At 44.5% G+C, this 18,356-nt stretch overlaps 1 protein-coding gene across 1 annotated transcript in view; it reads left to right on the top strand.

Moving 5' to 3' along the window:
* Positions 1-690: 690 nt before the first annotated feature.
* Positions 691-18,356, top strand: part of MYOG (myogenin) — a 30,678-nt gene continuing 13,012 nt past the window's right edge. Inside the window, exon 1 of the mRNA XM_078641227.1 lies at positions 691-1,229. Within this exon, the coding sequence (XP_078497353.1) occupies positions 693-1,229 (537 nt within the window). The 5' untranslated portion in view covers positions 691-692. The remainder of the gene's footprint in view (positions 1,230-18,356) is intronic.

Raw genomic sequence — 18,356 nt, 5'->3', positions numbered from 1 at the left:
TCATATGGAATGGAGACACTGAGAGCTCTTCTTGACTTGCTCTGCGCAGCCTGCGCGTGTGGTTTGGGACTGTGTACCGCACACTTCCTGCACGTTGTATTCATGCGGCAGAGAGAGTCTGCCACTTTGTAAGTGAAAGGGCGACCGCGAGCTCGACAAGCCCGTGCACCTTGCCGGACACCTGCCGTTCATTTCACTCACTTGCAAACATGCCAGGGCTGTCGGGCCCGGCAGGCGCGCGGCCCGTGTGCACGTGCAGGGGCGGCTCGTACAGTAAGTGAAACGAGCAGATGATCTGCTTTCACTCAGGAATGTGGGGCCGCCCGGTCCCCTGTCTCGGGAGGGGGGCAGCGGGGGTCAACGCTGCCATCCCGGGCCGCATTGTGGACGACGAATGACGGCTAATCATATTACAACATTGTTTTAAATGCTGTTTTACGGCTTAATTTCCCGGGCCAGGTTTTTCACATCTTAGCCTTGCGTGAATTGCCGGCCCTGCGCCAGCACAATCCCCCAGGGGGAAACAACACGAAATCAGACGTAAAAGTTTTGATGTGTGGCAACAGCTTACAGATAGATCGGGTTTCTTTTGCATTTTCTATATTTATCTCTGTGATTTAATGCCAGTCGGAGGCTTTAAATGCCACCAAACAGTTGGTGTGGGGAGACAGAAGTGCAGTTGGTGTCCAGATATGCAGACAGCCTGCCTGAGCAGCTCAGCGATGGAGCTTTTTGAGACCAATCCCTACTTTTTCCCAGATCAGAGATTTTATGAAGGCGAAACTTTTTTCCCATCCAGGCTGCCAGGTTATGAACAGACAGGGTACCAGGAGCGGCCTGGCATGGGGCTCTGCACTGATGGCAGGGTCCTCTCGGGCACTGGGCTCGAGGAGAAGCTGTCCCCTATGTCTTCCATGGGCCAACAGGAGCACTGTCCGGGCCAGTGCTTGCCCTGGGCCTGCAAGATCTGCAAACGAAAGACGGTGTCGGTGGACCGGCGACGGGCAGCCACCTTGCGGGAAAAGAGGCGGCTGAAGAAGGTGAACGAAGCCTTCGAAGCACTTAAACGCAGCACGCTGCTCAACCCCAACCAAAGGCTGCCCAAGGTAGAAATTCTGCGCAGCGCCATCCAGTACATAGAGCGGCTACAGACTTTACTGGGCTCCCTGAACCAGCAGGAGGGGGGCCAGAGGGACCTGCACTACCGGACCACCGCTTCCCAGCAGGGGGTAAGGCTTAGGGTCCAGACTACACATGCTGATGTTTACAAGAAGATTCCATATGTTGGGTGACATATGCTCAAGAGCTCAAATTTTCATTTTAGTAATTGCTGGTAATATGACAATCTGTGTTCCACATTTCAACTTGGCCTAATTTTGAGAGGGCAATCTCAAATTTGAAGTGATCTTACTTGTCCTTTCATTTTTTTTGTATTTTATCCTTTACGGTACAATGGCATGCAAGACTTTTGACCTAACAATGTCACTTATCTTCTTAAATACCCTTACTAATTGTATTCATTATTGTTTTGCACACATTGATACTCTTCTGCTAGACAACGATTGTAGATTCCAGACTCTTGTCTTGCTATGAGGGTGTCTCTTGAATTTACAAAGAAACATTTTCTTGAAGCCATCCATTTATGGGACCGGCATGAGGGACCACTAGCCTCATTTTTTACCTAGCACATTTTTGGTGTTTCTTTGTAGTAGCTTATTTGCAAGTTGTCAATTTTTCCTCAATTTTTTCGCGCTCTAATAGCTGTTTTTTTTCTTTCTGCTGTGTGAATCGCCAAACGCAGAGACAACGTTCAGTTTGGGGACTGACAACATTAGCTGAGAAAACGTGCTAAACTTGAGGGCAGCATGACCTCGTGTCAATAAAACCTCTCATTTTACTGCTGTATAGAGAGATTTTCCTGACGTGATTGTTCAGCTTAATAAGGGAATAATTAGGTATTTCCACATTAATACGCGCTGGTTATCGCAGCTGAACGTGCTGTGAAGGCTTGATGAACGTGCGAGCCTCATCTTGGGTCGGTCGACTCGAATCACTGCTGCGGACTTTTAGGAAAGCAGAATTATTCACCTGTTTGAATATTCGGCACCATTATATAACATTTAAGATCTGTGCATTATAAATGTTAACAGTGCATTTAGTATGTTGACTAGCAGTGAATACAGGGGGATGAGTATCAGATTAGTGAATGTATGGTTGTGGGGCCTTATGACATCTTGACTCATCAAGGATTTCAGGGGCCCTGGGTGGGATTTATTTTGGGAGCCCCTTTAGGGAGCAAATGCAGTTTCATTACTCATTTCTTGCTAATTCAAGCCTTCGTAATGACAAACAATGCTAAATGATATGTTACATTTCAATAGGATCACAGAACACTGGTAAAATATGTCTTTCCCAGGACCCCAAAAAATGTTTAAGATGACACTGGGTAGAGAGACAAAGGAAGAGGGTGGCAGAGAGTAAGGGAAGTTTAGATAAATACATTGAATAGCAGGAGATCAAATATAGAGAAAGTTCACTTTCTCAGGGGGTCCTGGGCAGCTGGCCACCTTGTCTGTGACTTCAAATGTCTCTGAACAACACCCTTTAAGTTCAGCTGCCGAAGTGAGCACTTTGCATCAGTCATCAGCTCACACTTGTCCGAGACAATTTTTTGTTCTTAATCTTCTTTTATTTATATAGCAAATTTGCCAAAGTGCTGCGCATAGGAAAGATCTTAAGATTTTAAGTAAGAACTTAAAAATAGTGTTCATGAAATCGTCAAACTGGCTATTACAATTGTAAATCAAGGTTTTTGTAGGTAATGACTAAAAAAAAGAAACAAAAAGTAACATTTCGGGGTTGGTCAGTAAATCGATAGGGATGGGGTGGCTGGGGAAGGGCTGCAGTTTCTGGAGCATCTAAAGCAAATTTTGAAAGCGAAGTGGGGTTCGTGTGGAAAGGCAGGTGCTCCCTAATGAGCTGACTTTCAATGATGGGCGTGTCCTTGGCTGTCAGTGGGTGCTGGCTGTCTGTGCTCAGTGGTGATGTTTTCATTGTTTCCTAGTGCTCCGAGGCTGTTTCGGTGAGCACAGAACAGATGGGCCCTGCATCCGCCAGGGCCGTTAGCACAGGGAGCAGGCTTTCAATGGAGGTACCGATGAGAGGGAGGGAGGGCCATTGATTTTACAGTTGAGGAGCAGTATTCGAGCCTCTTTCCCTTCCCAAAGAATTACCAGTCCCTGATGGTGTCAACGTTTTTCTTAGTTTGGGTAAATCATTCATTTACATAGTACTGTTTATAGATTTCAGAGTGGTTAGTCCTTCTTTAACACATCAGCCACTCCCATGTATCATTGGTCTTTGTTCATTCTGTCTTTGAAGGCTACAGGGGCAAGGGCATATTGTCAGACTTAGAACCCCATGTTCTCGAAGAGGGGCTACATGATTAAATAAGCCTCTGTCTTCCACAGGCTCCCTAAAGAAAACACGTCACTGAGTAGTACTGCCGCCTTCCATACCTATGCACCATCAGTAGCATTAGCACTCATGCACGGCGGCACTTAGCAGCTCTGCATGCTGTTTCTGAACTGGAAGCACACAGTGCGCTGTAAGTACTGGTAACAAGGGAAATACTTCCTCACAAGAATACATTCTGTATCACAGGTTTCATCCAATGTAACTCCAAACCTTGGTGAGACACAGCTCTTTCCGAGGTGTTAGTTCCTGTAGAAAACTATTAGAAGATATTGTGAATAAATTATCGGAGGGACAGTAAAGAAGCATTATTGCTTTTGTATTTACTTTCTGATGTATACATATGGTCATGTATTTGATACAGTATTTAACAATATCACCCATGGGATCAGTTGCAGTTGTGAGTGACAATATACAAACAGCGCCCAAACTGAGCCCGAATGAAATATACAGTTGTGGACTATAGTCCTTCAACAACACTGTCCTGTACATCATTTTCTAGATAAACTCAGGTGGGATAAAATGTTAATCATTCAACCCCAGTGGTACTTAATCCGTGGGTGTCATTAGGAAAATGAGTCTCAGCCTACACCCTACATTGAAAACAAAATAACTCAATTCTGGGTGTCTATCAACAGCAATCCATGTGGAGGCGGTTACCAGCAAATGCCATGCTTGAATATCTACGGGTGCAATGTGGGTGGTGGCAAATTTGCTCCCCATGCGTCTGCATGATTTTCTAAAGGCGGGTCCCTTTGAAATGCTGCTAGTGCTGAGACAGAGCAAATGCCATGTCAGGTATGCCAGAGACCTACCTGTCTCTTAGCGGCTTGCCTTGAATTCTAGTGATTTGGGAGAGTATGATAGATTACTGTTGACATAACATGGTGCTTTCTGGATGGTTGTCGCATTCAACATGGCTGTATACGTGCTGATGTCTTTCTGGACCATTTGTCAATCGCCATCCTTGTGTTCTTTCTGAATGGTGGACACTGTGTGCCTTCTGGTAGCAAACATCATGGTATTCAATCTAGAAGGTTATATCCTGCAGCCATGCTTAAAGCTTGCGGGGTAATGTGTAATATACTAGGCATATTTCTTTATTTTGTTTTAAACACTGTTAATGTGTCACATTTCAACCTCTTTGGAGCACTATGGAATACTCTTGAAAATATCTTTGAAGGGTATAGATTGAATCCAAATGTGTAACATCTAGGTAGCTCTGCAGCTGTCGCAAATGCAACAAAGCTAGCCCTTGGTACAAAAACACATCCAGTGTGAAGTTTTCACCTTGAATAATTATGCTCCTTTCATATTAAACAAAACAGGAACAGCAGTAAAAGAAAGTGTGACCTCAACTAAGAGATGGAGGGAAACATTTATTTTCTCTTTATAGAATTGAACTAAGTACTAAATACAGATAAATGGTATAGAAAATATGATACTCTAAGAGGTAAAATAGTGTAAAATAGCTCTTGTCACCAGGTGGAATTAACCGAGTCCGGACCTTTAAGGCATTTTAACAATCTTTGAGGTGATAAAATAAAAGATAATACAGTAAGGATCCCTTTCAATGCATCATTATTAAAATATTAAAAGTTAATTATGCATTGTATGAATTTGCGCATAGACCTGTAAGCTTCACCTTAGGATCTGATACACCAAAACTAACAAAGCAGATGCTGATGAATCAGTAGTTATCGCTGAGTCAGCCATATTTGGATGTCAATAATGTATCAACAGGATTCATAGATGGAGTTATCATGACTAAACACCTGCTATGAGCGGTGATCTGCAATAGATTATAATCAGGCTCTTTGACCTGCTTCTGCGGGTTGCACACTGGGGCATATGGAGAAGGTTTAACAACTCTTACAGTAGATATTTGCCTGAGGAGGCAGAGTCTAGGAAGATACGCCTTGGTAAGTGTGTACAAAAGGTTACCTGAGTATTGTGTAGTAAGTACATTATCTGGAAGTAAAATCTGTTATTGTCCTAGAAGTGTCTGTGAATTCTGATGTGCCACCAGAATATCCAGCTGAGAGGATGCTATCTCTCGTGATGTTCTGACACTGGGGCTCTGTGGGAGGAGAGGAGTGCGTAGTGAACCCGGCCTCCAGTAGTTAAAGACTCGGGCGGCAACAGTAGCGACAAGAGAGATGGACCTGAATTTTATCTAGCATTGAGGTAGTATCTGAGGTCCCCGGATCTGGGATATTTAGAAGGCTCAAGGCATGACCAAAATACAGCAGATATTAAAAAAGAGGTGACCATACTAGGACAGGCCAACCCACTCAAAGACTTGTGGTGTTAGAAAGACGGCAAAAGATGATGAACAAGCGTCCCAAATTTCTTTGACATTAATGTTTATTTTCTATTTTGAAAAATCCTTACTCAGGCGTCAAACCTCTCTTACCACGTATAGTAGCATTTAAACTACTACGATCTGGTTGGATCCGGCGCTCACCTTCATTGGGCATTCGAAGAGGGTTGCAGGTACATGTTACGGCATATTGCGAGGCATAAGGCCGGTCCTTAAATACTTCGATCCTCCAACCCGGCAGCTCGTAGTCCAAGCCTCTATACTATCTCGGCTGGACTACGGAAGTGCACTGATGCTGGGGGCTAACCAGGCTGAGGTAGCCAGACTTCAGAGGGTGCAAAATGCTGCGGCACGGGCCATTGTTGGTCTCCCTAGGCATTGCTCTGTCTCCGGCACTATTTCTTCTCTCCATTGGCTGCCGGTCAGGCAGAGGATTAAGTTTAAAGCACTCTGTCTGGCGTTCAAAATTATGAAACTCTCCTCCCCACCAGCTCTGGTCAATTTATTGACCCCTTATATCCCTCGGAGATCTCTTAGATCTGAGGCCTTGCATTTGGCGATCTGCCCTCGATTTAAACTCAGCAGAATGGGTGGACGCTCTTTCCGGGTGCTTGCTGCAGGACTATGGAACTCGCTTCCAGCACACACCCGTGCTCTGAATGATCTGTTCAGTTTTAGGCGTACTATTAAAACGCTCTTGTTCTCTACTTCTGAATAGCCCTCTTTTATTCTGCCTGTTATGTTACAGTACCTGTCTGAGCACCTGGACGCCCCTTTGCTGGGGTATCAGTGCGCTTTAAAAATATAAATAACATAACATAACATAACATCGTTAGAGGAAAAGGCCAGCATCCGAACAAAAAACTCCAGAGGTGAAGCAGCTGACACAACTCAACCACTTCAAAAGGCATTTACAGATCGATAACTCATCTTTAGTTACAGAACAAAATGACAACCTAAGCATTGCCTTAATCAGAGCAAATGAGGAGAGCGTGTAGTTTTCCTTCTCTTCTTCGTGACCTACAGTATACTGTTACTGCCATGTCAGTGATACTGTAGACTATCATTTTACGGAAAGAATACAACTGCACCCATCCAGTTTCTCACTATGAGTGACATCACAAAATGTGTGTGCTTTGTTTAAAAAAAACTGCATATGAGACAGGTAAATGTGATTAAATCAGAAACTGATGAACCCTACACAGGCGGATACGCCTGAGAGTCAAAGGTCTCAAGTTGCCCAACCTCAGACCGCAACAAAACCTCCAGAATGGGGTTTTATTTTTATTTCGGTGTTATAGTTTAGTTATTAAGATCGGAAAAATAATACTATAGATACCAAAAGTTAAAATGAAAACCAGGACTGGGCGTGTTGTAGAGGGAAATTTGTTGAAATCCAGTACCATCTTGTGATTTCTTGTGTAGAAGACATAAGGCATCTACGTGCATAATTTGAGCTGGTGGTTTCCGGTGCTCAGCAATGGCACTTAAAACTCAACAAGGGCACTTATGCCACCCTGCCACATTGTGGCACTGTTAGGCGAATTTTGTGATGAGTACAACAGCAGTTGTTTAGTAATTCAACATACATTAAAAATGACTAATACCCAGGGCCACTGGAATCATGAGATTGAGCCGCTGTGCAGATTTTCACATCATAATAGATTTGTCACATAATTTATCAGCTGCTCCATAATTTGCTGATTTGAACAAAAAAAATCTTTCTAAGTCAAATGGTTCAAAAGTTACAAAAAATGCAGGGATATGTGTTGTTGTGCTGTGGAAGGTCCTTTGTTGCAAAGGAGGGCTGGTCTCCATTCTGTGGCAATTGCTACGCTCAGGTGTTAATCTGGTACTAATGGGGTGTAACCAATGTCCATACAGTGTAATTAAGTTTAAAATGATAAAATAATGAAGTAATACTATTACAAAATGTGCTGCATTATACCACATAATTTGGCTTTTCTTGCTGCATAATTTACTCAACCCTTCTGCATAATTTGGTCCTATCCTGTCGCATATTTCCAGTGGCCCTACAAATACCTGACTGCCCCAAGATATTCTTATAGCATTGGATGGCCTGGAATAGTCTGAATGTTCACACTTGTAGGGTGTGATGGTTAGCAGTTGTGTTGGTACAGTCACTGGAAGAACTGGCAGGGGAAATGGGTGGTGCAAGCTTCAGTGGTCTCTCGACGAGGGCCCTAGCACTTATGTTTTTTTTACAAATTAATCACTAGGCACCTGTTATCTTAATGCGGCACCAGCACTAGTCACAAGCGCAACTGCAAATCGAGAACCAGGCAATAGATTTCTGAAAATAAAATCTTGTGGAAGAACCTTATGCCCCTCCTGTAATCTGGTCTTAAATCAGTGATGTCTGGATCATTTTTAAAGTGGGGGTGCTGGAAAATATCTTGGTTAAAGGCATAGGGGATATTTGACAGTATTCCTCTGAAACCACTAAAATAATGACAGATGAAAAACATTTGGGGGGGCTCTTTAGTGTTTATTCTCCATCTAAGCTAGTGCAAGTTTCATGGGGGTGCTGCAGCAATTCCGGCGAGCATTCCTTAACATGCACTACTGGGTACTGTATTTACCACAACGTGTCCTTGCACAGCTACCACAACCACAAAGAGCATCAGGACTCTGTGTATTGTTTGTGTACTCGTATTGCCATGGGGCTCCAGCTCTGGAGAGAGAAATATCCTATTGACACATATCAGTGAGGAACCTCCATAGAGATAGAAGAAAGACTAGCATGAAGCCAGTGGGTGCACCTTATGAAGTGTTTAACAGGACTGCAAGTGCGCCTGTCAAGCAATTGTCTTTAAACTCTGGATGGGCTTCCATGGGAGTATGTGAATTGATGTCGGAAGGGCCGCAAGTAACGGCCAAGAAAAGGTCTGAGAAGTACAGACAAACATGAAGAAAAGTGGCACAAATATTTTATTAAAAGAAAAGAGTGGAGTTGAGCCACTCTATAATGGGTAGTCACTAATTTCTGCCAGTCATGTCTAGGCTGGGGAAAAAGTTCAAATGTGGGCGTCCAAATAAAACCACCACCTAATTTCTGATAAAAGATCACACTAGCTAAATACGTCAGGTCCCATTTGAAACATCTTGGGGCAGTCCATGTAGTTTATCCAACAGAGCATAGTTAACATTGTAAGGATGGGCTAAAAAATACCAGCCTGCAAAGTGATTTTCGCTATAAAGCTAGGACTGGCTAGATGTGTCAGACTGTGATATAAGACCAATTGCTAGCAAGGTAAGATGTGACAAAAATAAAAGGCAGAAATGCTCAACTTTAATTCTTGTGAAATGTTTTTGATTTTGTCTTTTTTTAATTATAGCATTTTTCAATTCCACACAAGATGTATTCTAAGAACGAAGTAAGGCGGAAGATAGCATCTGAAAAAATTGCATTGTTGGCTTGCTTTAGTTCTACTCTTCGTATATCTAGTGTGTGAAGTTGAAAAGCACTACTGCAAATGAGCTATGTCTACATTTGTTATATAGGTCCTCTCAAGCCACATAAAATAGGAGGCTGCAGTTTCTAGGCTCTCACTGTCAGGATTGTTCAGTGGGTTGTGTCCCTGCTGCAGAGGCAATGATGTGAAGCTGTACTGAAAACATTCAAGCCGCAGGAGAGCTGATTCGTGCTTTCATCCATCTGAGGTCATTGAGACGATTATGATTCGGCTGGATGACAGTTATACTGATTTTTAAAAGAGACTTTTCGATTCGCATTGTGGTAGTCCCTTATCAAGCGGTGCCTGAGACGATTATGATTCGGCTGGATGACAGTTATACTGATTTTTAAAAGAGACTTTTCGATTCGCATTGTGGTAGTCCCTTATCAAGCGGTGCCTGTCTCTCAAATTTCCTTCATCTGAAAGTTTGAAAAAGGATGAAGCCGCAGATGAATACAAGGTGCACTAGACTTCTGCACAGCCCAACATCTTGATCTGCCTCAAGTGATAACCTAGAACCCAACAAAGAGTCACTGGAACACCTAATGCCTAAGCATTTCCAAGCGAGAAGAAGAAGGTACAGTGGAAAAAACACAGGAAACTGACACAAACAAGAGACTAAATTCCCTTCATTTTTTGTAAGGGTCAATCTAATCCACAAACAACACAATAAAGAAGTGTAGACGTTTTGCTGCTTGGCAGCGCCTTTACTAAATACGTTTCACACTATAGCAATGTTCAACTAAACGCACACAAAGCACCAGGGGTGTAGTCTGGACAATAAAGTTGGGGAAGGGGTGGTGAGCTTCAGATTCCCCAACAATCACGCTGGGATATCTTGCTAAAACACAAATGAGAAGCAAGACATGAGGGGGGCTTAATGGGCAGTTGAAAGAGAGAAGATGGCGTAGTGTTAGGGACTCTTAAAACACAATATTTTTTAAACTAAAAAACGTTTTTACGGCCTTCATAACAGAGACGAGAAAGTGTGTGTGTGTCTGTGTGTGGGGGGTGTGTTTTTGTCAGTATGGGCATGTAAAAATCCTAGGTGAAATCTGACAGACACTTCCCCATACTAAACTATTTCCTATAGAATAAATTTTTAGGTGGATTTAACAGCCCGAACACCTCCTAAAGCTACATCACTACAAAGCACGATCAATTCAAAATTGCAAGAAAATAGAAGCAAATATGAAAATTACAATACATTTTTTTAACAACACACCAGTCAAGCAGACACCTCACCTGACAAAAAGCAGCCAAAAACCATACATTCTAATTATGAAATAAAAACCCTGCAACTACAAACACAGATGACACTGCCTTTTCCATTGTGGCACACAGTCCATGCACACAAACCACATCCCTCATATGTATAACAACAAAGCGCCTGACAGTGGATCCCTGTTAGCTACAGCACCTAACTTACTATCCCACCATTATCTTGACCTCATCAATAATCATGAGGAAATGCGTGCACACTGTATCTACACCCACTGTCACAATGTATTCCTACTGGAACTAACAATTAAAAAAAAAGTTTAGGTGCACCACTTCTCATTCGATAGGGAAGAACAGTATACAATCTATTTCCCGATAACAATATTATTCAAAAAGTTTCCTTTTATTCCAATAATGCAAAGATTCTATAAAAACGCAGTCATAAGCATCATTTATTGAAAATGGCACAGCCGGCGCGTTTCGTCCTTGAGACGGACTTCTTCAGGGCAGAATTTACACCCCTTATATCATAGGGTAAAATTATGTCTGTGTCCAAAAAGTAAGGTTCAATTCCATAAATTCCCATATGCTGGTAGTGCACAATAATGATCAATCTACGTAATATTGTATGTCCATATTCACCAAAGGTGTCTCAGCCAACGAATACTCCCTTTCAGGGATTAAGTTACTTCTTCAAACTTAATTCAAAAGTACTCAAAAATATTTGAGCAGCATCTCAATATGTAGACAGCAATGGGAGCAACAAAATATCAAAGGCACCCGACCACGTCCTTCATGCAATTAAAGGCTAAACGTCATCAATAAGTAATATGTCCTAAGAGTGGCTATCTGGTAAATCTGTGGGTGGTCATCAAAATGCCAGGCATGGTCACCAGGAAACACGGGCAGGAAACATCCCTCATATGGTGCATGTCGCCCTTGAATATCATTCCGCTCATGCACACATACACACGAAAATACGAAGGCTACAACAGATTATTACAAAGTTTACAGAATAAAACCTTGATCCCTCTTACAGTGGGCATATTCCCTGGCACCAGTCCATGCAAACACACAAACATCACAATTATTTCAATCCATAACTAATGACTTTTGGTACACAGTCTACACAGGTACTCTGTAGTTCATTCCGGACACCCTGTTTCACACAGTTCATACAGACTCTCAAGTGTACTGTATGTTATTCGCTGGCATCAGTCTACCAAGGATAGTGAAAAAACATAACACCTCTTGCCTTAGACGCACAGTTCATTAGAGTATGCCACAACCCCACATACGATGCACATCCTCTTCTGGCGCCAGTCTAGGCAATCACAACACACTGCAAACTCAGACACTGCACACATGGAACTGTGAAGGCAGCAGTATCGTAAAGCCTCAATTAAAATGACATACAGAAACACATTACCTGCACAAAAAGGGAAACAAAAAAGCGCAATAAATACCTCATTTGCTCAACACCTCAACATGTACACAAGACAAAATGTACACCTTGACAACTGTGGGAGAAAACCATAGCCCAAAATGTAGACACTCTAATTTTTTTCTCATTCAGTGCTTCCATAATTTACTGAATCAGAGACAATGTTAAACCTCAATTTCATGAGGCAATGTGTCTCAGTATTAAAGCACCTCCACAAACATCAAATTAGCAGAGTAAAACAACTAATTATGTAAGAGGGTCCTCTCAGTAAGGGATTCCTAGATCACTAAAAATGTAAAAGGCATTATTGCAAAACTTTAGAATAAGCAATACAGAGTCAATGTAATGCAGTTTCTCAGAAGAAAAGTAATACAGAGCATGTAAAATCACAAAATTATTCTCAGTCCCAAATGAGTAGCAAAATCAAAAGAAATGTGGCAGCATCCCTAGTGGAATAGAAATGTCTTCTGTCTCACCTTCAAAATCAAGGGGTTCTTCCACACAATTCTTGCATAGGAAATTAACAATCCTGCAAGCTCATCCTGGGGTGGGCAAAATTATCATTTCCTTAGCAAATCAGAACACAAGAATAGTAACGGTCATTATCGTAATGCATGAGCAGCATCCCAATTCTTTGAATAATTATTTAACACCCTCTATGCTGATGTCATCTGGAGATGTTCAAACAAACATTAAACGTTTGCCAATGAGACTTTTTCTGAATAAATAGAACCAATGAAGGTACAGAAAATATGGATATGTGTTGCAATCTCACATCCACACCATAGAAAATTCAACCTTAACAAGACAACGATTGCAGTGAAAATAAATTATAATGACATCAGCTCCACATGCGCATGGGGGAAGTGAATGACAGAGCTAGCACCCATCTTGTCCAAGATGGCATTTTACACGGAAATGCAGCCTAATTTCAACATTAAGTAACACATTTCTATACATTATATATGACATTTGTTTCAAGTGCATTTATGCTACTTCTGTCTATCTATATAAAATCACGTAAAGGCATTGTCATTGTTTATTACACAAACTACAGCCCTGAAAACTTTTTCACCCACCAAACACTATTTATATTGAACTAAAACAACGGTCTGAAAAATACGCTTCACATAACGATTATCTATCATGAAGCTTGCTCTATGTTCGTTTATATAAACTTATGCAGCATATATGCAGGGCTGGGTGTTGGCATGGGCGAGCTGAGCCCCGGGCGCCAATCTTCAGAGGGGCGCAGGAAGCTGTCTACATTAAGGTTATGCAAACAGGAGTATCCCTAGCCCGTGGTTCTAATGATTAAAAATAAACAGCTCTAATCATTTTGTGTTTGCCGCAGGTGGCGTTTTCAATAGCCCATTAGTCCACCTGCTCCCCTTCCATCCCTTTCACCCCCTGCACTAATCCCCCCCAACAACCTGGAACCTCCGCATCATAGAGCTCAAGCTATGAGTGAATCAGATGAGCGACGGTGTGTGTTCAGAGGGCACTCACTGCTTTGATGTAATCACCAAATGACTGACCTGTCAACACAAAGGGGCATATTATCAAGGGATTTATCTCCGCTTTTATGGCTTTAAAAGCCAAGAAAGCGGAGATAAAATTATCTCCCTATCAGCAACAGGGTGCTAACACGCAAATTCGCATGTTAGCACCCTTTTTCTCTACGCTTCCCCTTGCATCTCTAATGAGATGCAAAGGGGGCGTTCCAGAGGAAAATAATAGGAGAAATGTTGTTAAGTGACATTTCTCCTATTATCAAGGATGTCGCTAACCCTGTTATTGATAAAAAAAGCAGCGCTAACTGCGGTTAGCGCTGCTTTTTTTTACACCTGGTATTTTCCTGACTTAGCCATGATATCCTATGGAAGGTGGATATCATGGCTAAGTTTGTGAGCCCCTATCATCAAGCTAACGCCAAACTTCGAGAGATTATCGTTGGTTTTCCAGAAATAATCTCTCATTTGGCAGTTAGCGCGAGGATTTTTATCACTTCTGTGATAAGCGTTGCTAATAGCAAAAAAAATCCACGCTACCCGGCGATAATGATCCTAGCGCTAAGTGCGCTTAGCGATAATTATCGCTGGGGCTTAATAATATGCCCCAAAATTCCCTTCATGCTGCCTCATATTCGAAAGCAGCAGCGAGGGCGCCATATTTTTCTGCCTGGAGTAGTATTCCAGCAAGGGGCGGCCCTGAATTTGTGATTGCAAATAAAATTATCCACAGAGATGCACTTTGGGCACCACTAAATGGAATTCCACATACAGTGTGTCTACACATATCACCCATCACTCCAAAATAGATTTCGATATCAAACTACTGGCCACAGTGCAATCGCAGAGCACACTGGAGGATTTGCACAATCTATGATAACAATGAATGAAAACGTTATAAATACGGACAGCAAGAAACTAAGGAAACTCACTGGTGGGGCAAACAACCTCCACCCCAAACATTTTTACAAAAAGAATAATCATTTGCCACTGAATATTTATTCGTATAGAAATGACGTGAAACCGGTAACTATATATACACGAGTTCCTCCTGGACACCTTTAGCTGAGCGCCAGCATCATACAACAAAACGACATTATTTTACACAAACGGTTAGTGAGTTGTACCTCTCTGCTTCTAAGGAAAGCCTCCCTAAGCTTCAGTTTCCAGACAGTCAGAGAGACCCTCAGTCGATGTAGAGTTTGGGTGTCTGAATGTCAAAATATTACACGAGAGTCATAGTCTTCCAGTGTGTTCATTTCAATCTAATGTTCATTAAGACTGAGCGCTTTGAAGTCTTCGTTGTAATGTTTGTAATACTCCCACAGGACACGCTGAGACAGGGTAGAGTGTATAACTCAGGTTTATTAAATCATACAATAGGTTTAAGAGCTAAGGGCGCCGAGCGTCTAACTATATCGAGCTCCGGTCGCCAACTGCCGTTCCTGGCGTTCGCGCCTTTCCTTTTCGCTCCACTGCGCATGCGCGCCTATCCGCTCTAGTCTATGGCGTGACACGTCATCGCGTATACGCGCATAGACTAGAGCGCATACCACATATCTCCCCCCTTTAATGGAAACAAGGTTATGACATTCCCCCCCAACAGGTTGAGTGTCCTCCAGCTGTGAAAAGTGTCTTGGGGGGCGGCACCAAGCTAGTGTCCTTCCATCACAAAGTCTCTATAACGAGAGGGCACGATAACTGCCCTTCCGCTGCGGGTGTGTCTTACCGGCATGTTCTCTCCCTCTTCTGTCTCTCCTTGGGACACCCCAGCTTCTCTCGCATCTGCTCTCTGCTCTGCATTCACCTGTACACCACCGCCGTCGGAGGTCCTGGCTCCCAGGACCTCCGCTTCACTGTCATCACCCGCACCTTCTCCATGGTTGTCTGTGCCGTGCTCCGAAAGGGCTCTGGCCTCCTGGTGATTCATGCAACTCTCGCCCTCCTCAGCCTTGGGCCAGACTAATATTTTGTTGACTCTGGCCATGCGGTCTTGCGACCAGACCTTTCCGTCACTGAGGAGAGCCGCCCTACCACGCACCTCCTTGACTTGTAGCGGCTGGCTGAATTTACTTTCGCCTTTCTTTTGTAGAGTGGGGAGTTTGATCCTAACCCACTCCCCTTCTTCCAACGCCGTTTCCTTCGTGCTGCGTCGCTTGTCATAGTGGGCTGCATAGATCTTCTGGGCCTTCTCCAGATTGTGCTGCACCACCGCTGGGGACCACTTGCTGGTGATGGTCTTCTCCCTCCATGCTACATTGTCCCGGGTGAAGGGATATCGTCCCCTTAGCACTTGGAACGGACTATACCCCACCACAGAGGGAGTTATCCGGTAGGCCCATAGCATGTTCATTACTTCCACCTCCCAGTCTTTTCCTTGCGATATGGCTGCCTGGATGGAGCCCATGAGCACCCTGTTAAACCTTTCGACCTGGCCGTTGCAAGCTGGATGGTACACGGCAGTGTGTTTCACCTCGATCCCATTCCTCTTCATGTATCTCCTCCACTTGTCCGATACAAATTGCGGTCCATTGTCACTGAGAATGGATTTGGGTATTCCCTCTCTGAGGAACACCGAGGTGAGGAACTTCAGGATCGTGTCCGTGTCCATCGACTCTTGTATGTCCACTTCCGGCCATTTGGAATACTTGTCAATTATCACACAGATGTACTTATTCACACCTCTACTGTCCAGCACGGGCCCCAGAATGTCTATGGCCACCTCTTCCCAGGGGCCTTGCGGGGTGTCGAACTTCCCCAGAGCTGGTCTGAGTGGGCGGAGCACCTTATCCGCTCCTTGGCACTGCCCGCACTCCCGCACTTGCCTCTCAATGTGGGCATCCATTCCTGGCCACCAATACATCTGCTTGACCAACGCCTTGGTTTTCACTATGCCCAAATGCCCCTCATGGAGCAATTTCAGCAGCCTGGGTATCAGTGTCACTGGGGGCACAACTCTCTCTCCTCTGTACAAGAATATTCCCGAGTCACTCAGGGACAATTCTTCTCTCATTTCGTAGAATCGGCGCACACCCTCCGTGAGCTTCTTCTTGTCCGGCCACCCCAAGTTGAGGTGTTTCCTTACTGCCATCTTTTCCTCATCGAGCTCGTAAGCCGCCTGCCATTCCTGTACACTGATCGACATTTCGTGATCCTCCATGCTGGCGACCATCTCCTCTGTGTCCGGGGTCTCACCCGGCGCCTCCTCCATTGCCGCTGCCCGGCTGAGGTAATCAGCTACCTTGTTCAGCGTACCTGGAAGATATTCTACATCATAGGTATAATCTAGCAACTTCAAGGTCATTTTCGCTATTCTCGGGGTGGCGGTGTCATGGCCCGATGACGTCAACACTTTGATGAGTGGCTTGTGATCCGTTTGGAGTCTGAATCTCGTGCCCCATATGAACTGACGAAACTTGCTCAACGCCCACGTGACCGCCAGCATCTCCTTTTCAATTACGCTGTACCTTTGTTCCGTCGGGGACAGCGCCCTGGATGCAAAACTGATCGTTTCTTTGGCTCCATCTTCCCTTTCCTGCGCCAAGACAGCCCCCAAGCCCTTGTCGCTTGCGTCTGTTGTCACAACAGTCTTGCCCGTGGGGACATACCCTTGCAATGGGATGGCATGGCTGATACAGTCTTTAATGGACTCGAATTCGGATTGGGCCTCTGCGTCCCATTCGAATTTTGCATTGTTTCTGATTAGTTGTCTCATCCTGTACGTTCTAGTGGCAAAATGTCTGACAAACTTGCTGTAATACTCGGCCATTCCGAGGAATGACCGCACTTCCTCTTTGGTTGTTGGGGCTTTGGCGTCCCTTATTGCCTTCACGTTTTGCTCCTTCGGCGAGATGCCATGCGTTCCTATCTCGTGCCCCAGGTAGGTCACTGAGCGAGACCCTATTCTACACTTGCTCCATTCCGCCGTCAATCCTTTGCCTTGCAGCACTCCCAGCACTCGATGTAGTTTCTTATCGTGCTCACCTTTGTCGGAGCCCATCACTAGGATGTCGTCTTGGAAATATTGCACTCCCGAGATGTCCTTAAACAACCTGTGCATCAACTTCTGGAACACGGCCGCAGCGGATGCTAGGCCGAACGGCATTCTCCTGAATTGGTAGCATCCAAAGGGCGTTATGAAGGCTGTGTACTTCCTACTCGACGGATGCAGTTCTATCTGGTAATACGCAGACGTGAGGTCTATGGTGGAGAAGTGGGTGATGCCTTTTGTCCTTGCTAGCATCTCCTCTATTCTGGGGAGCGGGAACCTCTCCACTATGAGGTTTTTGTTGAGCTCCCTTAGGTCCACGCAGAGTCTGACCTTGCCATTGGGTTTCTTGACCACTACCAAGGGCGATAGCCATTCCGCACTGTCCACTGGCTCGATGATGTCTTGCTCTTCTAGCTTCAGGAGTTCCTGGCGCACTGCCTCACTCGTGGATATCGGTATGTTCCGGACCTTATGCACCACTGGTACTGCTCCCTCCTTAAGGACCATTTTATGCACGAATTTGTCCAGTTTGCCAACCGTGCCCTCAAAGACCTTGGGGTATGCTGCCTTCCAGTCTTCCTCCTTCGAGAGGGGCCATTCGTCTGTTAGCAAAATCTGTTCTTTCCCTCCAGGATTGAGTATGATGCCGAGATCACCTGCGTCTCTCCATCCCAGTACCGACGGGCCCTTCTCCGCTACATACAGGGTGCACGTGGCTGACCGTCCTCTGAATTCGAACTCCAGGTCCCTGCACCCTACCAGGGGGATGGCATTCTCGGTATACGAGATGGGTCTGATGTCCGGCGGCATTAGGTCGGGTCCTATGACTGGCGCGAAGTCCTCTTCCCATATCGACCTTTGCACGATGGTCCAGGGGGACCCCGAATCCACGGCCACATATACCTTGACGCCC

The sequence above is a fragment of the Lissotriton helveticus genome, chromosome 5_1 (assembly GCF_964261635.1).
Source record: "Lissotriton helveticus chromosome 5_1, aLisHel1.1, whole genome shotgun sequence".
Taxonomy (NCBI): domain Eukaryota; kingdom Metazoa; phylum Chordata; class Amphibia; order Caudata; family Salamandridae; genus Lissotriton; species Lissotriton helveticus.
This window is presented reverse-complemented; position numbering and strand designations above follow the sequence as displayed.